Source organism: Chaetodon trifascialis, chromosome 13, assembly GCF_039877785.1.
Source record: "Chaetodon trifascialis isolate fChaTrf1 chromosome 13, fChaTrf1.hap1, whole genome shotgun sequence".
Taxonomy (NCBI): Eukaryota; Metazoa; Chordata; class Actinopteri; order Chaetodontiformes; family Chaetodontidae; genus Chaetodon; species Chaetodon trifascialis.
This window is the reverse complement of record NC_092068.1, coordinates 22,585,015-22,607,844: the sequence shown is the minus strand read 5'-3', so window position 1 is coordinate 22,607,844 and position 22,830 is coordinate 22,585,015. Positions and strand designations below refer to the sequence as shown.

The following is a 22,830-nucleotide window of genomic DNA, read 5'->3' as shown; positions in this document are numbered from 1 at the left end:
TTACCTTCAATAAATATACCTCCGGACCAGAAGTGCATCTCTCTGCTCTCCATATGAGCAGATAATGGCCCTGTGTTCACTGTTCGACGTTGTCACCTGACATGTCCTGAAATAAACATGCATGAAGTGATGTTAGGAAATATATGGATCAGTAAAGAAAGAAGTCGAGCAGTAATCGGGTCAGAAACGTAACCAGTTTGTTCCAGATTGAGGTCTATCAACAGCCACATTACCTAAATGTCCTTGAATGCAACCCTTTACCTGCTCACACGTTGTAAACCACTCTGAGTCGTGCATCAGCTAAAAGCTCAAAGCGTAACATATAAAATGTCTCTCTCTACTTTCTCTTTCTCTGGCTACAGTCAGTATCTCTCTGCTAAGTTCTCCTAACGCTCCGGTGATGTAAAAATCGATGGCGAGGTCATCAGGTTTCCCTTGTTGGCTGCCCCTCCCCTTCCTGCCTGCAATTTAATAATGCCCCTTTAAAGGCAGTGTTTAAGCCTCGCCGAGCGATTGTTTTGTCAATAAGACCTCCTTTTACGAACGTCTTAAAAGCATAGACAGGGAGAGAGCGAGGGAGGGAGAAGGAGAGCGAGTGAGGCAGTATTTAAGAGGGCAGAATGGACGGACGTTGAGGAAGGCCACTTAGGAAGGAGCGGCGTGGCGTGTACATCTACGCCGCTTATCGGGTTTCAGAAAGGACGAGCAGAGGGAGAGCTGAGGGGAGGGGGAGGAATGAGATGTGGGGTGGGGTGACAGAAAGAGAACATGGATGGAGAAAAGAACTCACTGTTTTTGTGAAGAAAATGAAAGCGTAATTCCCTTTTTTTGACCTGTTTTCTTAGGTTTGGCCTTTGTTGTTTGGCAGTTATGATAACTTTATATTGTTCATGAACACAGGTTTTAAAGGGACTCCTTGGTTAACTAGGAAATAATTGGTCTCCAGAACAAAACCCTGCTTCAACTTTGACCTATTGTACTTGTTATGGCTGCGCAGGCACAGTTTTCCTGTGCAGAGAGGAATCACAAAAATCCAGCTAAACTGTTAGCTTAGCAACCAATATGATCTTCTGATTGCATCTGGCAAAGCTAGTAAGACAACAGTGTTTTAACTGTTAATAAGACCCAAGTTGTTATAGTGTAAAAAATCAGAATTACCCTTTTAAAGACGTTAGAGACACAAACATGTAGAGTGAGATGAGTTGCATGGTTCAGTATGTTGACAGGCCAGAGAGAGATGCTGGAACTTGTTCGCAGAAAGCCTTCAGAGGTGTGTGTGTGTGCGTGTGTGTGCGTGTGTGTGCGTGTGTGCATGTGTGTTTTGGAATTAGCAGGCCCAGTTTCAGTCAATGCCCTCGAGCCTCTTTCATACACTGCACTTCTGTCAAGTTGCTTCAGCCTGAAACTCCCTGACATTACGGCAAATACCACACACACACATGAACACACACGTTTCCCTCGATATGACCTCACCCTCAGATTTCAACACTTTAAGAGTTAAAATGTGAAAACCATTTCAAAAGCAATATTTTCATCTCTCAGTTTGAAGTCTGTTGCTACCAATAGCCTTTTACAGGAATCTGTGCAGACACGACCCTGTCTTTGCTGTATTATGTCAACAGAAGTGTGTGTGGACGTGCGTGTGTGCTCATACACATATAGGTGTCCATGTGCAAAGACACACTGTGAACTCAACACCGTCGCTCCTCCCCCCGTCCTCCCTCTTTCTTCCTCTCTCTCTCTGTTTCTCTTACATCACAGCACGCCGCCCGAGGCCAAACCTGCATTTCTCTTCATTCGTCTCTCTCTCAGTCTTTTTTATTCCCTCCTCTTTTCTCCTCACTCCTCTCCCTTGCTTTTCAACCTTCTTTTGTAGTCGTGGAGGGGAGAGGCGGGGGGGGGGGCGTCCAAAACATGAAAGGCGGCAGAACGTGAATGCCAGGGCCTGTGTGGAAGCACACATGGTCGCTGTCGTACTCGCCCGCCATCAGTCAGTTGTTGTTCTCACGCTGATGTTTTCTTGTGTTGATCAAAAGCTGTTGGGAAGTGAATCAGCGGGGACGCGGCGCAAGCGTTGTGTGCCAAAATTAAATATCTAGGAAAAATAGGACACCTACTCCCACAATTAACAGGCAGGCGACTGGATTGATTTCGTGCAATTAAGATAAGTGTTGGTTCTGTGCGAAGGATTTGCAGACAAAGCATAAAATAATGAGGCTAACAAACTGCTCCTGGTGGCACATGTTGCGACTGTTAGCCTCCACTGATGAGACAAACCGAACCAGGGATCGCTCTGAAACCCTGAGCACATATTCACTATCTGAAGAGGAGAACAGATATGATCCCATCAGGCTTCCTTCAGAATGACCCTCTTTTCCTCACTTCCACTCCTTTTGGTGTTTGCTGACTGCGGATGTCAGCCGCCTGAAGCTGCCTTCGCTCGTTTCTGGGCAGTCAGAGGGATCCCCGTAGCGAACGCTGCTGTGAGCCAGTGGGGAGAAGTGACACGCGCACAGGCAGGATATGACACGGGCAGTATGGGGGGATTTAGGTCAACCACTGTGTGTTTGCAGCAGTCGCCACTGCAAGCCCTGTCAGCAATACTCGCTCTGTGTGACACTGGTCATCTTGTGTGTGTGTGTTTCTGACATGGGCTTCTTTCTGGGACAGATTTCAAGGCTAAAGACCAGTTAACTGGAGACGGCTTGTTCAAGGACAACAGCCGTGTCCCCAGTTGGGAAACAGCTGATGTTTGGGTCAGTGGTTCAGGTTATTGTCAGTCTCCAGGAAGTGAATGTAAGTCTATGTAATATCCCAATCAAAAGTGATGGAAACATGACTCTGCTTGTGCGTGTGTGTATATAAACTGAGATTTTGTTCTCGGTGGCGAAGTTTTAGTGTTTGTTTGTGTATATGGTAAATGGAAACATACATCCTGCAAGTATTTACATGCACATACATTTGCAAGACCCCACAGAAACCCCACAAGGAGAGCACAGAGCTTCATCACGAGCACACACACATAGAGAAACGCACAGTCTCTCGTGCACACATACGCACACACATATACGTTTTGATCTGAGCCCGATGGCTAAAGGACACGGACTCTGTCCAACGCTGTGTCTGTGGAGTGGGCAGCACAGGGCAGCCATGTTGTTTCTGGGTAAAACCAGGCTTCAAGCCATAGCCTGTGCCCGGCATTGATGGATGAGTGGCTCAGTGAGTCCAAGGCTGTCTGAATGTGTGTGAAGGGAAGCAGGAACAGAGATAAAGAGAGCGAAGGAGGTCGCATGTGACACCTCCCTTTTGATGTCTTCTTCTCTGCCTGTAGTTCTTTGTTTTTTTCTTCTTCTTTGTCTCATGCACTTCGAACTTCCTTTTCTCTCTCTCTCTCTCTCTCTCTCTCTCTCTCTCTCTCTCTCTCTCTCTCTCTGTCTCACCCCTCTCTCTCCCACCCTCTGTTTATATTTTTGCCTTTAGACGAGTCTTGTTTAGACGTCAGTGAGTGTTGCAAAGCCAGCCCAGTCAGAGCCAATGAGTTCATGTATGTTTTTCAAGTGGCCAACGTTTCCTCTCTATAACTCTGGGAGGCACCTGGTTGTCATGGACACACACACACACATACACACTAAACACACGCACACACTGAACTCTTCTCCAGTTTGTGTGTGTGTGGCTACCCAGCCTGTTGCTCCACTCTGTAAAACCAGCTTTAGTGGTGGATTCATGGCTCTCTTAATGGACACTGGGCTCTTGGGTAGTGGAGCAACAGTGTGTGTGTGTCTCCGTATGTGTGTGCTTACATACTTGTATTTTATGTGTGTGCAGTAATGGGGATTAAGTGACCCCATGGCTGCTCTCAGTCTAAAGCTCCTTTTAAATTTCACACTGTTTTTCTTATGTTTCCCTCCGTATGAGGCACTGAATCCGACTAATCCACCTCATGTCATTAGGAGCTGGAGCAGAGCAGCATGCACTCAGTGTCTGTGTGTCTGTGCATAGCTATGCATGCAACTGGAGATGGTTCAGAAACTATTTGCCTGCCAATAAAGATGCATATGTATTGCTGACTCAAAACACAGGCCTCCTGTCTAATAACAGCCTAGCTGCAGCACTCAGACTCGGTCACCTGACTCCTGCATGACCTCACTCCAACCTTACCTTACCATCCAATGTGTGTGCGTGCATGTGCGTTTTTCTGCGTCTGCATGTGTGAACACGCATGTGCGCTCGCAGTGTCACAGCGAACCCCTCTGTAATAGGTAAGGCACCACACCTTTTCCACAGAGCTTTTCCTATAGAATGAGGTTGAGAAACAGAGAGGATCATGGGACTGAGCAGGGCGTGTGTTTGTGTGAGTGTTAAGGACCTACGGCATGTAGCTCTTTGCAGTCGTTTGGTCTGGGCAGCTTTGAGGGAAAACAGTCGGATGGATGCTGCTAGTTGGCAAGTGAGCACATGTAGCAGGATGAGTGCCTTGAGTACATTTGTAACTGTGTGTGTGCATGAAGGTGTTTGTACGTGTTGAAAGCTGCATAGGCAAATTAAGGACTATACAGTCTTTTTTGCACAATCCAGTCAGGTATGGCTTTCTTATAGACAGTTGCAGCCTTTTTTTTGCACAATCCATCCCCCATGTTCCCCTCTCTTAACTGGATTTGTGTGTGTGCGTTGCAAATAGAGTTCTGCCAGCAGCCGAGTTAGTTTATTTAAACTAATCTGGAGCATCTAATCCAAGCATCTGACCTATGAACGACACTGAGGAGGAGAGAAAGGGAGGGAGGGAGGGAGATATGTGAGGATAAGAGAAGGAGGAGATTTATGAGTTAACTCGTCAACGGAGGAGAACAAGGGGAGAAACTCATAACTGTAATTCCCTCGCACGCCCACGTGCAGTACGCTCACATACGTATACACACGTACAGTATGCGGCTACATGTGCACAAATGCACTGCCACCCCCCGCTGCTCATGAGATCATGTGTGAGCCTGTAATAAAATAACTACTTACTTAAGAAGATGGAGATGTGCTGGGACAGAGGATGGGATAATAAAGTTCTGCAGGGATACAAGATAAGATATAAGAATTGAAACGGGGTGTATGGTTAAAGTGTCAGCTCCAACACGCTCTATGATCTTGTGGTTTATGACTGGTGACTGTGTCTTGTGTGGGTGCACAAGTGTGAACCAGCTGCTCGTGTGTAGTTTTTGTTAATAATAATCATGAAAGAGAATTAACAGAATTAATTCAGTTAGAATAACAGGCCAGTGGTTTAGCTTGCATGAATGTGTGTGTGTGCGAGTAGGAAGGATGTATGGGCACGGCATTAATTGTGGTTGCAGCAGACGATCGATGCCAGCCGCGCAGTGACAACCTGATGATAAGCTGTATGATTCTACCCGTCAGGGCTCGCTTTCTTTTTAGTGCTTTTAAATCATGCTGATTGGCAGTCAAGAGGACTGTGTGGTTATACAGTTATTTTAAGAGGCTCTCGGATTTGAATATGCATGTAAACCCATGTCGGCGCGCACTGAAACCCACTGCTGGATCCTGACACGTGTGTGTGTGATGCTGCAATATCCAGCCGTGTCTATACGTGAGGTGTGTGCAGGCCCGTGCATGTGTGCGCACATTCTCTCAGATTACTAATGTAATATTGCTAGTGAGTGCAGAGGACGTGTGTATATACGCACATGTGTGTGTTTCAGTGTGTCTCATGTTACTAATATAATATCGGTAGGAGGCTCAGGAGATGTGCGTGCGTGTGAGTATGTGTGCCACAGAAATTGAGAACTCCACATGAATTTAAATCAACGAGCTTGCAGAGTAACCTTTTGTATATCCAATCTGCATCTTTCCACTGCTCGTTATTAAATTATCCCCTAATTGGTCACGCAACAAAGGCAGCTGATGAAAAAGACAATTTCTTGCTTTTAATTGGGCATTTCACGTGTGCTTCGTGTACACCTGTGTGCGGCTGCCTCAGCTCAGAGTGTGTGTGCGCGTGTGTGTGTGTGTGTGTGTGTGTGTGTGTGTGTGTGTGTGTGTGTGTGTGTGTGTGTGTGTGTGTGTGTGTGTGTGTGTGTGCGCGCGTCTCGGGTGTAATGAGAATAGGACATTAGCAAGGGCTTGGCAGACGCCGTCGCAATCAGTTCCACTCTTTCCAGAGAAGGAGGGAGAGGGGCGGGAGGATTAATCCAGACATTAGCAATCTCCGAAGGAGAAATAGATCGGAGGCAGAACAACAAAGAATAAAATTCACCCAGTTTCCTCATGTGACGTTTAAGAGCCTTCAGTTGTGGCATAACATGTGGCCGACATTTTTGATCCACTGTACCACGGGTGCGTGCATGTGTCAAGCATGTGTTCCCACGGTGGGAGTCAGGCTCAAACCCCTGGCAGTGTTTGCACCATGCTGGATCCCCTGAGCTGCACAAGGCCAAATTTTATTTCAAGTCACTTTCCTTCCTCCTGCTTTTCTTTTGGTGTTTTTGCCCAACTTTAGGCGTACCACCAGTGGTGTGTCACGCCAAAATAGCTCAGCTATTGTTGCACTGAGCGGAGCTGAATAGTGCAGCTCATTGTGTTGTGATGGCAGGCAGGGGAATGAACAGGCCATAAACACTGGCCCTATAGCACCCAGGGGTCGTGCAAAGGTGAAGCCTCACTCCCCCTAATAGAGGACCTCCGCTTTTTTCTTCTCTCCCTTTCTCTCTTTCCTCTCTGTCTCTCCATTGCTCTTTATCTCTCTCTGAGTCTTTCCCTTCCTTATTTCCTCCCTCTGGATTCCCTCCGTTTTCTCTCCCTCACTCCTGCCTCTCCCTCTCGCACAGCCGTTCTCTCCGTCAGCTTATTAACGGTCACAGCAAGAGTGTCTGGTTTGCAGACCAGAGCCCCTTGCCTTATTCTCCCCCCCCCCCGCTCTCTCACTCCTCCTTCACTCCCATTCTCCCGCTCTCCATCGCTCCGTTCCCCTGGCCGCTATTATGAGAGGCATTTTATCCTTTGTTCCAGCCCCCATGGTGCATCTGGCCTCAGATACGGGGACGACGGGGACAGGAAACCGGCGAGAGTTTTTGCGAGGAGGAGGGGGGCTTGGTGGGTTAGAGTGTGGGTTTGTTGCTGGGAGGTGGACCGTCAGTTTCCACCATACAGGGAAGGAATGATAAGGAGGGAGTGAGCAGGAGAAGGAAACAGATACAGAGAGGCAGAGTCACTGTAGTTGTAGCAACATTAGCAGCACTTGTGGGTCTGGAAGCAGCAGCAGCAGTGATAGTAGGATTATTACTTGACTGATACATAGTCTGTTTAATCCTTAGAGTAAATAAGCACTGGTGCCATATTTCTGGGAGGTCACGTCGAGTTACAAGTCCATTTCATTCCTCCCTGATCCGCATTATACCAGGAACAAATGCCTGGCTTTCTTAGTAGCGCACACCTATTGCCAAAACAATCTCCTTTGTTGCATCAGTGTTTTTCTGAGGGAGATAGAAGGAGCCATGTTTTGCACCGGAGGAGCGAAGTGAGAAAGAGGAAGGCGAAGAGACAGCAAGGAAAGACGAGGAGGGAAGGAGGTGAAGAGAAGGAGAGGTCAACAGTTAGCCACCGCTGGCCTCGAGTTGACCTCGTCCTTCTATAAAGAGCCTGAAGAGGAGAGGAGAGGAGAGGAGAGGAGAGGAGAGGAGAGGAGAGGAGAGGAGAGGAGAGGAGAGTTAGAGGAATGCTCAGGCCTCCTCAACCCTCCTCGCTCCCTCAGTCCTCCTCTCATATCTCCCCCAGCAAAACAGGGTAGCAAGGGAGGAAGGGAGGGAGGGGGTGTTGGTGATAAAACTCCAGACGTTCCCTCATTTGATGGTGCTCTGCCATGTCAGTGCATTCTTGCATTCCTCCCCAGCTCTCCCTGTTTCTCTCTCGCGCCCCAAATTCCACTTCAACATACTTTATGTTACTTTATGTCTTCAACAAATACAGAATAAAGACGCCAAAGCATCAATCTCAAAGGCTGACAGGATCCCTCTTTTTTTTGTGTGTGTTTCTCAGATGGTTTCACCTCACAGAGAGCACCGCCGGCACCCCTGTCAAAAATTAACAATTTTCCTAAAGCGGCTTACAAGATATAACAGAGCAATTATACAAAAACAATGCAGGGAAACAGTCAGGCTGCTAATCATTCTCCCCTTCTCCTGCTATCTGTCTCTGCCACTCTTTGTCTCCTCACTTCCCTGCAGCTCTGTCTTTAGAAGGTGATACAGGAGAGATAGCGGGCAGAAAAAAAAGGAGGCGCACCATAAAGCAGTTTGGGAGGGAATATTAAAGAGATATAAAGCAAGAGGGTTCCATTGACTAATCATGGGTCAAACAGATGCACCAGCTAGTGTCCCTTTGTTTCTGCTCCTCCTCTCCTTTCTTAGATCTCCTAAACGCTCCTTTTTCCAGCTTCAGAGGCGCTGCACGACTATTGTTTCCTTAAAGTTCGGCTAATGCGCCTCCTTTTAGAGATGAAATAGAAGTGTCCGGTGGGGCAACAGCAGGAACACATAAATCAAGTCAGAAATCCCAAGAGCCCTCTCCCTTTGGGGTCATTACAGGTCAAAGGGTCATTTCGCAAGGGGTTAGGCTGAGCAAGGCCAGAGCGCCGCCTGTGTGGGTGTGCGAGGGCGCGGATGTGCGTGAATGGACGTAGGAGAAGGAGAGAGATTAAGTGTGTGTGTAGCTGAAAATGAGCAGCAGATTTGAATATGAGTAACGGTGTGTGTGTGTGTGTGTGCGCACACAGTAAATGGTCTGAGCGTGTGCTTTTATAGGAGGTCACAGGGTAAAGGGGTTTGTCCACGGCTGTGTGTACCAAATCCAGCTCCTGTGAAAACACACACGCTAAAAAAAGCTCCCGCCGTCACGGAGTAACACGTGGTCACCTGTCTTCACGGAGTATCGCCCAAAACAATGCCTCTCACCAGTGGCAACGTGACATGTTTCTGTCAGCAACACTTCCCACACTGCCGCGCTCCGAGCCAAGTGTGTTAAACAGTCAGCACTCTCAGCTCGTCGCGAGGTGGAATGTCTCCAACAAAGCGAGATGGGTCGACATGTTTCAAACAGGCAGAGAGAAAATCCCGGTTAAGCCTCGCCCCACAAAGACCCCAGTGTTCGGGCCGATGTGACTGTGTATAAGCTGTGGCGGTGCAAGTTTGTACAAGTCGTGGACTTCTGCGTTTTGAGAGACAACCGCCTCGGTTGTTAAGGCTGTTAAGATGTGACTTTTGCTGTGGCTTTACCGGGGCTCAGGGTTGCTTAGAGGAGAATAATTTCTCCATATCACTGTTATGGTTAGCTAAAAAGAGGCGGGTTTGGCAATGTGTTTGTTTTCGTGCTGTGTGCCAAGATTTTCATGGTCTTAGTCAGCAATTTTTGCCTGATCTTGTTTTGAGAAACACACTGACGTTGTTTCTGTGTCTCCTTCCTCCACCTCCTCCCTCTTTCCATCCATCCTCTTCCTCTTTCTCCAGGTTCATTAACGCCAGGAGGAGAATAGTCCAGCCCATGATCGACCAGTCAAACCGTGCAGGCAAGTCTCCTATAGTTACTGTATTCAAGTCGCGCAGGCGAAAGCTGTCCACACATGCACCCGGAGGCCCCTCAGCTGGTAAATACAGGAATGCCCAAACCCTCCAGGGGCTTTCCCCTTCAGTGACTGACCACTAAAATGAAGAACCAAAATGTTTCAACATTAACAGCAACCATTAATCAACTCTGACGTGCTATTTGGGGTGAGAAACTATTTATTAATTATCCAATATAATAATTTGGCTGAAAACGAGTTAACGTTGAGTGGATTTATTTTTCTTAGCCCGTAAACAACACTAGCTGTGTTCCCAGTAAAGTCTGCTCTTAACCCCTTCCTCCCCCCTTTGCCAACCAGGCAAAGGAGAAAAAACACTCGACCCTTCCTCCCCGGCTCAAACCAAAACATAAAGAGAGCTACACCCGTTTCTTTTTTTGGGTGACCGTTGTTTGGCTTTTTGGCTCCAGACCTGTTTTTACCCCCCCCCACTCCTTTTAAACTCCCCCCTCAATCCTATTTGCGGCTGTTTTAGGGAGCGAGGGGAGCAAGTGAGCGGTCCCCCTGGTGCATGGCTTGGTTTGGACTGCCGTAAACTTTATTACCTGTAATAGGGGTCAGAGGTCAGGGTGGCATTAGGGGCGCAGTAAAGTTCAAAGGCATTCAGTGGGGCTGAGTTCTGCTTTTGCTTGACTGACCCCCAAACAGCCTGAATCGAAGGTAAGTGGATTTCTATGAGAGCAGAACAATGGAGGCGAGCGAAGCACAGGAACCCTATCAGGTTTCACTTATCATCGCTGCTCGGTCATAGGCAGTATTTATTAGATAAAGCATTTAGGTAGGAGCAGATTCTGAGGCCTCTCAGCAAGAATGACTTAATGTTGACACAAAGGAAAAAGGATCAGAGCGTCAGCCTGCAGCTCATTTCATTCTCTGGATTATGTATAATCACACATTTATAGGAGCAGTAATTACGTTAAAAGTCATAAACATGGCAGCGTTAAGTGCCAAAGTGCCGTTTTTTTCTTCAGAACAAGTCATGATGTTTTATTTAAGTAGCAAGTTTTTTCCCACTTTTGCATTACACAGCAGCAGTGTTGCTATACAAGATGATTTTAACAACTTTAGAGCTACTTAAAAAGAGAAAAGGCTGCATGCTAAGGAGCGAAATAAAAAGGATTTTATCGGCACGAGGACTCCTTTATTGGTTTCCTGTCAGTCGTTCTGTGAAGGCGGCTGTCACCTCTTCCTGATGGCTCCGATCTCATTTTGAAACAAAAGTCCTCGTGTGTCTTAAGTGTACTGCAGTGTGTGTTGAACTCTCTCAGTCCGATCCCTATTAGAGCATTTAGACGCATTAAAGTCTACCAGGGGCTTACAGTGCAGAGCCGGCTGGACAGACACGGAGCAGAGTGACGTTGAAAGACAACGGCGGCTCCCTGTGCGTGCACCGGCCAGCAGATGATCCCGCTTCGGCCACTGAGCCTTAATTAAAAGCACTAATTGACCACTCCGTCCCCTCCCTCCGATCCCTCCATCCCTCCCTCCCTCTGTCTCCTCCTCCATCCACAGTAAGTCAAGGAGCTCCCTACAATCCAGATGGCCAGCCGATGGGGGGCTTCGTCATGGACGGCCAGCAGCACATGGGAATCAGACCACCTGGTAAGGCTTTCTCTGCGTGTCTGTTCCTTTCTTTCCTCCCTCGCTCTTTCTCCTTTCCTTCCTTGCTCCTTGTTAGCCCGTTTGCTGCCTTTGCCCTCCATTTTTCCCCCCTTTTGCATCTCAGTCGCTCTCTCACCCCTTTTGCTCTCCTCTCTCATCTTCCGACAGTGTGTTTCACACAGTATCCGCCATGTTGGTGCTTTATTCTACCGGCGTACTTCCTGTCATTTCTCGCACACAAGCACTTAGTAGAAGCTATATGGTCGCCGCGTGGTGGTTGGGGTGCAAGCTGGGCAGTACGTGCGCCCTTATACTCTGACATAAAGACACACACTGCACAGATGCACAGATACACCCCCCCCCCCCCCCCCCCCCACACACACACACACACACAAACCAGAACAGGTGTGGTCAATCACATTACACAACCTCCTCCTTCCTCGCTCCCACTCCCTCGCTCTCAGTCCCTCTCTCTCACGCCATCAGGTCTAATCCCAGAGTTTGTCCTTAAGCTCCTCTCCTCCTCCTCTATCCCCTGTTTTCTGGGATTCTCTCAAGTCTCTAACCCTATCTCACCCTCCACTCAAAGTCAGCAGGTTTGGATAAACTGCCAGGCTACTTAACCCCCCCCTCCCTTCACCACACCTCACCCTTCCAGATTTAAGCCACGACTCTCCTCTGCTGCGCTGTCTGTCAATTTAGTTCAGCAGGAAAGCCATCTCTGGTGTTTACCTCAGTTTGCAAACATCTTGTTGGTTGTAATAATAAAATCATTAGCATTTGAATAAACTGTCATTTAAATAACTTCAGTCGGCTCGCAGACGCCTTTCTTTATCATGGCTTTACATTTACATTCACTCCCTCTGTGTTTCTCAGGACCAATGGGTGGAATGGGCATGAACATGGGCATGGAAGGTCAGTGGCACTACATGTAGCCCAGCCTCAGTTCGACCAATCGCAACACAAAGGGGGATGTAAGTACACGGCCTGACGGATTTCATTCACTTTCCCGATCAGCAGAAGCGTGTCAACAGTCTTCTGAATGAAGCTCTCGGATGTGGATTATTCATGCATACGTTTGCTGCAGACCTGGAGGTGTGGATCTGCATCTGGGTTGCACTTGAAGGTGTTCATATAATGAGATACCTGGCATTATGTATGACAAATTAATTGGGAAATCTTCACTTATGGAAGTTTTAGATGTTGCAAGTGGCTCCTCTCCAAACTCAGATTTTTGGGGATTCATTAGTTTCTTTGTTTTTTCTCACAAGCTCGCTCTTGTTCTTCCCAGGCTCATTTTTCCCTGTTACTCTCTCTCACTGTCCCACCCTCGGCCTGGTGATAAGAGCCTTTGATCACAACCTTGTAACTCTTTGTGTATGTAATGCGTGTGTATGTGTGTGTGTGTGCACGCGCGTGTGTGTGTTGTGCTCGCTCGCATATCTAACAGCTACAGGACTAAACATCCTTCATGTGAGGGAGGAGAGCTAAGATGAGAGGGTTTTAAGGAAGAAAGAAAGTCAAACAGGGAAGATAGAAACGGACAGTTTGAACATATTCATGCTCACACATTCGTAAATACACAGAAAGCAGTTATTGATGATAATCAATGAGAGGAACATGTTATGAATGTGTGAGCGTGTATGACTTGAGAATTGCCAAGAAATTAAATTATTGAAAATCAGGCATTGTGCGTGCAGGTTTAGTGCACATATTTCCATCGTGTGTGTGTGTGTGTGTGTGTGTGTGTGTGTGTGTGTGTGTGTGTGTGTGTGTGTGTGTCAGACAGATATGTATAGGAGGAGAAGGAAGGCGAACGGGGCAAAGAGGGGAGAAAGAAGGAGTCGGGTGATGAGAGGGAAGGAAGGCGGAGATGGGTCGGGACAGGGGGGCGGGTGTGCAGGGTTGGGGACAAGGGGGGGGGGCAGGTAGGACGTTACCATGGCAACAGACTGATTGGCAAAAATGTAAGCAGTCGTCGCTGGTGCAAGGAGAGGGAGAGAGAGAGAGAAGTGAGCGCCCCTTAAGTGTCATAAATCTGCCGGGTTGCTGTTGATGCATGAGCCACATTAATACACACTCTAACCAGCTAGAGGAGCCCCCCGCCCAACCTCTCTCTCTCTCTCTCTGTCATACTAAAGCTCGCTCTGTCTCACCCCCTCTTTGTGGTTTTTCTCACTGTCAATTCTCCTCCTCTATCTCTTTCACACAAACACCTTTTTTTCTGTTTTTTCTTTAATTCTCTGCCTCTCTCTCTTTCTCTCACCTCCTCTCCCCCCTCCCTCCCTCTCGCCCCAGGGCCAAATAGACTCCCACATAATTCTGGATGTATACAGGCTCGGTGTTGTCACAGTGCACAGTGTGTATAAAGTGGCTATGGGTCCAACCGTGGTGAACCATCATTGTTTAGTATGTGTGTGTGAGAATTAATGTTTGTTTGTGTTTGTACATGTACACATGTGTGTGTGTGTATACCTTTGAGGCTGTGTGTGTACCATGTACATTCATATGTGAAATGCATGCATTTGCCCATGTGTGGGTGCATACAAATGTGTGTGTGTATGTATGTGCATGTGTGTGTATGGTAATAGGATTACTCCTGGCACAGGGAGGGGACACAAACTAGTGCAAAATGGAGGAGGTAGCCAGCAGGGTATGGAGCTTAGCTGGGCCTAATTGACTAGATCCAAATTAAATATGCCATCACCAGAGGTGTGACCAATGGATTTGACTTATTCAGTTTACAAAAATAGAGACCATTAACCCTCCACAGAATGTGCGTGCGCGTGTGTGCGTGCCACGATGGAAATATGCCGTCCTTATTTCAGTCACAAATGTCCACGACCAAAGCAAAGACAGAAAGTCTCACACGGAACGGCATCTCTCAGGTCTGAAATGCAGGGAGACATGGTAATAGAAAGCCCGTGCCTTCAGAATGAGGTGTGTGTGTGTGGGTGTTTATGTGTGCGAGTGTGTAAACATGAGGGCTGGTTCGCTGTGTCCAAGCTGCCTCTTTCCAGCAGCTGCTAGCCTTCCCAGCAGACCTTGCTTTAAACAGCCTCAATTTGCCTGCTGAATCTCGTAATTGGGCCACCAGAGGAATCCTCTGCGAGACGGGCAAAGCACAGAGAAGACGAGTAGACAGCGGAAGAAAAAAGACAGAGAGAGAGAGAGAGACAGAAAGAGGGAGGGGCGGATGAAGAGATGGCGAGCGAGAGAGCGTAAACGACAAGAGGGAGGGGTAGAGGGAGGAAAGAGGGAAAGGGGGAGGAGGGAGGGAAGAAGCCGGGAGAGAGATGGTGACAGAAATATGTCTCCTCTTCCTCAAGACTAGTCGTTTCTTTACAGCTTCATTAGCTAGCCACGGCTAGCTACTAGCTTGTCTCTGTCAAATACTGCTACTTTCCTTTCTAGGTCAATTAAATGTAAGTGATGTGTTATATTCTTTCATGACCAATTAAATTAATAGGTTATTACGGGAGGGGGGGAAACGGTTATCTTATTTGATTAAGAGAGCACAAGTTCATTATATTTTATAAGCAATTTTCATTAGCAGAGTTGAGGTTTTGTCACCGCGGGGCTAAATTGAGCGGTTATTGTGCTGAGGACTGCTGAGGCTCCATACAGAAGGTGTGCCTAGCAGTCACACTGCAACATTAGTTAAAACTAAAGCCAATTAGTCCTGCTTAGTGAAAAGCGTTATGCTTTCCACCCAATGATGATTACAGAGCTTATATCCCCTTGTGAAACAATACACCTGTCAGCAGAGATGAAGCCCAGCAAGTGAAGCAGAAGCGAGCTGAGCCTTTGATAGCGGCGAGAATGACTCTCGGATGACCCTTACCCCCTTTCCCTTCTTCCTCTCTCCTGCTCTCCCTCTTCCACGAAATTAGCCGGGGGTGGCCCCTGAAAACTGTAATTTTCAGCTTCGGGACAATAGTTATCACAGGGTGGAAGAATTAATTATGGCGCAGAGCGTATGGAATTTTTTCTGACCGCCGCCGCCGCCGCTCTCAGCTTTTCCCAAAATGTCGGGTGGAACGCTTGAGTGAGCCCTGCCTGTAACCCCTTTGCTGCCAGTCTCGGCTGGAGACCCTTTGTCCCAGGATTCACCGCTCCAATCATTAAGCACAAATTTGTTAACCTTCTGCTGAGGGGTCAAGATCCCTCCCCTCGCCCCCCACTACCATGCACCCTCCCACCGTCACCCCCCACCCTCAACTTCTCTTTCTGGTGGATGAACTTTTGCTATTAACGAACATTGGAAAAAAAACGGGTCCCGATGGGGATTTCGTGCCCCCTCGTATTGTCCATGTGAATGTGTGTCCCTGTTGATTTGGCCCCTCTGGAATCCCCCTTGGAGCCTAAGAAAGGAGGCCTACGGCTCAATGTATTGATTGGCTTATTAAGTGAAAAACCTTATTAGCAATGTGCGCTCTTTCAAGCACGCACGGCGTTTATGAGGAGCTCGACGTGGGTTTACTTCAGCGGTCAGGATGCTCTCGTTAAACACGCAAAAGCAAGCAACTTAAAGTAACAATCCAACAGATTCACGATTGTTTTGTCTTTATTTTGGGACATTTTCAGTTGTGAATGGCTTTTCTATCTGCTGTTGCGTCACTTGTCAGTCAAATAGTGACTTAGAAAACTTAGTTTCTTCGATGGAAATTCACTGGGTCTTTGCTATAAGCAAGAACACGGTCTGCACTGCGTTTAAGCTAGCATATCGCTAATGACTTGGCTTGTTATAGTGCCACAGGTTACGTCCCACAATAGAAAGGTCACAGGTTTGATGCCATTAGGTCCAGAAAGATATGTAACCCCACCACCTCGCTCATTGAAAGGAAGGTAATTGAAGCTTGCATAGCTCACATAATAGTTCACCTTTCTCTTGTGCAAGTCGCACCTATTCTCCTCAGTGGTCCGCTGAAAACTGATGGATGAGGCGAATGACAAATGAGTCGCTCCTCCTGCTGTCCTCCCGCTGCACCTCTTTGTCCTTTTCCCTGCCAGCCTTTGTGTCGCCTGTAGTGGCCCTCTTGTGTGTGTGGCGAACGCGTGGACGGGCACCGGGCGCTCTCAGGTGACGGGCGGCCGCGAGCCTCACCTCGCCGCTCCTCTTCGCTGTTGACAACAATGGCCGCGGTTCCTCGGCGGTGACTTTCCACCTGCGGAGATGGATGGCGGCTATTGTTGGCTTTAAAGAGAGGAACGTAAGGGAGACAGGAGGGCAAAGATGGATTTCTTTACATCATTTTTCATTGTGTGAGGAGGTTTGATGCAGCCGGCGGCAGCAGTTTAAGGGGACGGGACTTTTAGACTTTCCGTCACACTTTAATGAACTGTACGTCACTTTAATACTGACCTGAAATAGTTTAAAATGCTGACTGTAAATGATCAAAAGATAAATCAAAGGCTAATTTTAAGTTTCCTCGTAGTCCAGTTAAACAGATTATCCTGGAAATGTTAAGTCCTGGACCTCGGTATCACTTCAAGTCGATCGTGTGTGTTTGGTCTCTAAGTCTTCTCCTACTGTTAAAGTAGCATTACTGAGGGTGTAGGATTAACTCACTAAACCCTCCAATGCTCGCTCTCTCTCATACATCCACACAGTCTTAGTGAAGGGCAGGCTTGGGTCTGTATTTTGACCCAGATTAGCTCTGTGTTGGGTTTGCAGCAGTTGCAACATAGCACACTGCTCCTGCAGGGTCTTATCAGCCATGTTCATGTGCTGTCGGCCAGAAAGTGTAACACGAGAGTCTGCTTTCTGAAGTCTAGTGTGATCTATTGTCGTATTTAATGAATGATTAATGACATCTAACTCATTCAACAGCTTTTTTTTTTGTTAAATGCTTTCTGCACCGGTGGTGGAGACCATATGCAACGTGCTCAGAGCTTAATAATATTTGCACAACTCTGCGCATACACAAGTTTTTTAATTGCTCCACTTCATGCAGTGACCAAACTGACGTATCACCGCTGCCAGGTGGAACCTTGTTGTCTCTACATCAGCTGACTCTGAGTGGGTTTCAGCCCATAGGGGACTGTGTAATTCCTGGATTGCAGTTAGAGGCTTCCACGTGACAGCAGTGATAGCGTCTGAGGAGAAACTTAAAATCCTCACAGCAGACTCCAACCAGCTCTCCAAACAAACTGTCTCATTTATCTGTGCAAATCCGATCAGTGATTAACCATTTTCACGTCCTCTTTCCTCAGAACTGCAGGGCAAACCAGGGGATCACCTGTCTCACAGAGGGCTACGGAGCTTGGGAACGGGACTCCGCGACTTCCAGATGACACCAACCAACGGCAAACCCCTCTGTCCTCCACCAAGACCCAGCTACGTTTTATTCGACTGACATCTGCGGCATGGAAACCTTCCACGGCTGCCTACGATCCTCGTCTATGTATCCAGCGACGGCGACGCACAGAAGATCAAACCTCGTCCAACCCAGATGACCCTCTGTCCCGGCAGACCCCTGATTCTTCTCCGGTGGGCGCTAGACTTTGCCCCCTTGCCACTGCCCACTAGGTTCATATGGATTCCTCCATTAAAAGTGATTGCGATTGCGTAGATGACACACGAGAGACACGCTGTGTCCTTTGCCTGTACCTTTGGCGAATGCAGCACCTGGTGATATATATTAGACTCTTTGGCAAACAAAAGAGACTTCCTGTGAAGAGCACTCCACTCTTTGGGACGATGGAATTGGACCGAGGAGAAGCCAATGTCTGTATCTGACAGGACACTAACAAAGCAAAAGAGGTGCCCTTTAAAAAAATATAGTGGATTGAAACATGGAAGGAGGGAAAGCAAGAGAAAAGAAATTAAAAGTATAACTATATCAACCCCTAGTTTGGGAAGCGAGTGGAGAAAGAAAATATACTGTATACTGTTGTAAAATTATGCTGGACTCTCACATGAACTGGGAATTTAAGTATTGTAAATGCTATTGTATTGTTCTGCATATTATGTTGTTTCTAATAGATTTTTTTAAAAAAAGGATGTGAACTTTTTTCTCTTTTTTTCTGATTTCTTTCCACACTATGTGTGTGCCGTCTCTCCATCAAATTTGACCTCCTGCCCCCTCCCTCCATTGGATCAAAATGAATTTTTGAAAGAAAAAAAAAAGGGAACACACGGATAATTCGATCAGTCTGTCATTTCTCGCAGGCCTTTTTTTTTGGATGGTAAGAGTTTGATGGCGATTCAGATGTCCTGTTTTTTTGACATGCAGTACACACATCCCATCCACGAACATGCAGGGTGCAACTGATTTGTTTTACTGTTGCTGTGTCTACACCTTGTAACTCCAATTTTAGTGGTTTTATTTACATTTTCATATCAGTTGATTATATTTTCCTTTACTGCTGCAAAGTTTTTGTTGGTTTAAAAAATTCTCGGGCTATCTGGGGTCATGAAACTCTCTTAGAACTCATTGGATTAACTCCAAACACGGTGACATCGAGCTAAACGCCGTTTCTGAGACGCTAACATTTTGGATGTACAAGTTTTTAATCCGATTGTCCAATTTTTCACTTTATACTCTGTTCACATGACGACAGACACATAATGTAGGTGTCAACATGGCTAACATCGTGACAGGCTAACAAACATGGTACAGAGCGTCAGTTAATGCTCACAAACAATCTAAAAAAAAAAAAATCACTGTGGATGGGAAACTACAAGTGTGTGCGTCCCACAAACATGTTGTTTTCTGTTTTTCTCCATGTGTGTCTGTGACTGAGGGCCTCCGAAAGTCTATTCCAGTGTCCTATTGATGTGTTTTATGTCACAAGGCCGAGCGCTGGTATGGTCAATGGGTTCTCTTCCCCTCAGCGTTTGATGCGGCCTGATAACAGGGAGAGGCAGAGGCTGTGGGAAAACACCATTTATGCCACAGTCCATTCATTTTGATTTAACCAGATGATGTAATGCTGATCAACAGACAGGAGAGAATGTAAACGTCACTGTGTGTGTGGCAGTATGCCTGTGAAGGGGAACGTGTGTGCGCGCGAGTGTGTGTGCATACGTGCTTGTGTGGGTTATCAATGCATCCATTATCCATTGCTTCGAACATGTATTACGCACATCTTTAAGATTCCTTTGAAGACGAGTCATGTTTCTTATGCTTTTACTTTGAAGGGTATATATGTACATCTGTGTTGTAAATAAATACTTTTTGTTCAAATAACAGAACTCATAACTAGTCTCACATTATCTTCCTACATGCAGATGTGATACATGTAAACACACATATTCATAATAATTGGAACAAAAAGCGAATAACCCTACAAGTGATTGTGTGAAGCTAAATTGGGCACAAACATGTTTTCATGTCGACAAATGCCCATTGAAGACAGCAGAGGCCCATTTATTCTTAAAGAAACATGCACTTAAGTCAACCGTCCTCCCATTGCTGTGGATAATGTGCAGCTAATGCATGCGTTATGCTGTAATTTTCTCACACATGAGAGGGGAAGCGAGGGAAGAGGGGCTCCGCAAGAAAGCGAATTATCCTTCATTTAGCATTAAAATTCATTTAGGTAAAATTGCTACAAACATGTAAATGGGAAGATTAGTTCTCCCTCACGCCTTGTTGCCCGCAGTCAAAGGGCTCCGCTTGAAGCCCGGCGCGCTGCAGCCGATGTTGTCTCCGGGATACACTGCACTTCAGGAGGCAGGGACTGAGCCGACTGAGGAGGCGAGAGGAGAGGCGCCGAGCGAGTTTTGTCTAATTGATACATTTCGGAGAGCAGCCCTGAATCCCAAAGTCAGTGTCTTGCGTTTTTCCAACCAGCGAACAAGAGAAGGTCTGTTTTATCCATAACAATATGCGCGTGTAAATCAATACTCTCCCCTTCTCCCTCTCTATCTCTCCTGCGCGCAACTATTGTGTTTTTACTGCCTTTACCGAGGTGAATGCTATTTACACTAAAGAAGAAGAAGGAAAAAAAGACGCGCTCTTAAAAAACCCAGGCGACGTTTTAATTGCTTCGCCTCTCCACCATGGCTGGAAAATCCGAGGCTGTGAAATGTGAATTCCTGAGCCTGTGGCCGCTGGGATCTGTGGAGACAGAGGAGAAAGCCCATGCTTGACTGCCCTCTTTAGGGAGGCCTGGTAACTGTCCGGGCCGGGGACGTTTAGAGATGGCGCACAGCACCACCTCTCCTTTTACGCACGGACATAAACAGCGCGTTTGGAAGTTTTAGAACAGTGAGAAAGCTTAGAGGAGATTCAGAGAGAGTGTAGCTGCAACAAAACAGCGCTCTGCAGAAAAAAAGCGATTTTTATGCCTTCTTTTCTATTATATTTAATATAAAAACCCTAATTTTTCTTTAAATAATTTTCAATAAATGTGCCGTCAGGTGACATAATTCTTGTTTTCACTTTATTTCTTTAAACAAACGCCATTGTGTCAAAAGAGGACAATTATTTCAGATCAAGGAAGAGATTTGACTCAGTTAGATTCTTGAAATAACTTGATCGAACTTGAGTCACCTCAGTCACATTTTAAAAGTCTTTTAAAAGACACATAAGACTCAGCTCGTGGTTAAATAATAATAATTGATTATGCATTTATTGATATTTAAGAGCAGGTAGTGCAACTTATCTATTTTATCAGATGTATAAAATTTGACGTGATGTTGCGTGTTTAGGGACCTTTTTTGTCACAGGTGATCCATTTCTGCTGAGGTGTGAATGTGACTTTTGACTGTTTGTGTCTTCTGCAGCTTAAAAGTTTCTTTTTTACACGAGAATGTTTGAGGTTTGACTTGAGCTAATTTCAAAAGCTAAAAGTCAAAACGTAATTTGAAGTTCATGATGTTGTCGGCCTACCCACCCCTCTCTGTCTGACACACACACAAACACACACACACACACACACACACACACACACACACACACACACACACACACACACACACACACACACACACACACACACACACACTGACCGCGGAGTGAACTGTCAGAGTAATGAATGGAGCAGAAATGTGTTCCAGAGCAGTGGAGGTGCCCGGACAGGCCTGTCTTCCTCCCACAACAACGCAGATATTTATGCGCCTTTATGGCTGAAGCAGGAACTTGGACGAGCAACCGTGCGCCTCATGTTCTCTGTGACACTACAAGCCGTGACAGATTTCGGCGGCAATAACGTGTGTAGGCTTATTAATTAAAATCACCGGCTTGTCAGTGGTTGCAGAACACCGGGGCCGTTTGGTTGGAGGGGAAGTGTTCCTCTGAATGTGTGTGGAGTGGGATTTTGAGGTGAAGCTGATCGTCTTTATTTCAGGATTTCAGCACTTTAAATATTGACATATATACATGTATACTCCATTATTTTTGTCTTGTATTAATGCTGATATTTTATTTCTAACACATGGCGCACTGCAGGTTTCAGTTCAGAGTTGATTAGCTTTTAAAAAAAAAATCTAATCAAATTAAGGTGGCAGCATAGGCCATGCGTAAAACTGACTGAACACAAATCGAAGCGCTATACATATATATTTTTTATTTTTCATTTATTCTCCTCCAGAGAGCTAGGAGTTAAATGTAGGCCATAAAATGTGCAGATTATGTAGATGAACTAAACCGGCCTCCACTCGGCCTACACCTCCAGGCTTCATAACTACAAGATGCAACTTGAGGAGAAAAAGGGGGAAGAAATTCTAAATATTTGACACGAGCGCGCAACAAAACAATACTCAACCAATCAATTTCCATAGTTTCCGAAGCGAAAATCATTACAAAGGAAATACACATGTGGCCGAGATGACATGTCTGCATCTGAGCTATAGCATGAAGTCAATATCCACACAAATAAGAATTAAACAGTAGCCCTAAAAAGGACCAACTTTCAAAACCCCCAAAACTCCACCTTCAAAGGTCGCACGGCAGCTGGTTGCGAAACAAAAGAAGGAAGGGGGGGAAAGGAGGCAGGAAAAAAAAAAAAACAAAAACAAAAATCTGTTGGTGGGGAGAAAGAGAGAGAGGGAGAAAGAGAAGAGAGGAGGACTGTTGAGCGGGGGCCATTTTGGATGTCATCTGTCTCCTTGGCGACGGGGCCCCGGCCCTCAAAAGCCCCTTGGGCGCACGGATTGTTTGAGAGGAGCCCGCTATTTTCTGCAGCATCATTTATCACTGTCACCACATAATGATTCCCCTCGCAGCTCCTTATTGATGTTTGTAATTGCATTATCTCATAAGGGGGGATGATCAATGGAGCCGAGAGGAGCATCGAGGGGTCAAAAGATGTCGGATTGCTGTTTGTCCATTTAATGCAACCAGGCTCTCATTATCTGCAGCCTCTCTGCGTTCAGGCTAAGTAACGTTTGGTCTGCTCTCCTCTGAGGTTTCACAGAGAGGAGAGGAGGAAGAGGAGGAGGAGGAGGAGGAGGAGGAGGAGGGGGGGGGGGGGGGGGGAACGGCTCGTTTCATTTGTTTAACCCCAAGACACAGCAGATAAAAAAAATTTGAAATGCAAAGGAGAGAGAGGAGAGTGAAAGTAACGTGATTAAGTGTTATGTTATTAGTTCCATTAAGTCTGAAAAACGAGATTCTGAATTAAAGCGCACAGCTTCAGGCTCTTGGGCATCCGTCTTG

General features: G+C 46.5%; 1 protein-coding gene across 1 annotated transcript in view; it reads left to right on the top strand.

The window, feature by feature from the left end:
• LOC139341182 (homeobox protein Meis1) overlaps window positions 1-19,421 on the top strand; it is a 79,813-nt gene extending 60,392 nt beyond the window's left edge. Inside the window, exons 10-13 of the mRNA XM_070977559.1 lie at window positions 9,507-9,565; window positions 11,132-11,221; window positions 12,098-12,195; window positions 17,438-19,421. Coding sequence (XP_070833660.1) covers window positions 9,507-9,565; window positions 11,132-11,221; window positions 12,098-12,156 — 208 coding nt within the window. The 3' untranslated portion in view covers window positions 12,157-12,195; window positions 17,438-19,421. The remainder of the gene's footprint in view (window positions 1-9,506; window positions 9,566-11,131; window positions 11,222-12,097; window positions 12,196-17,437) is intronic.
• The last annotated feature ends 3,409 nt before the right edge of the window (window positions 19,422-22,830 follow it).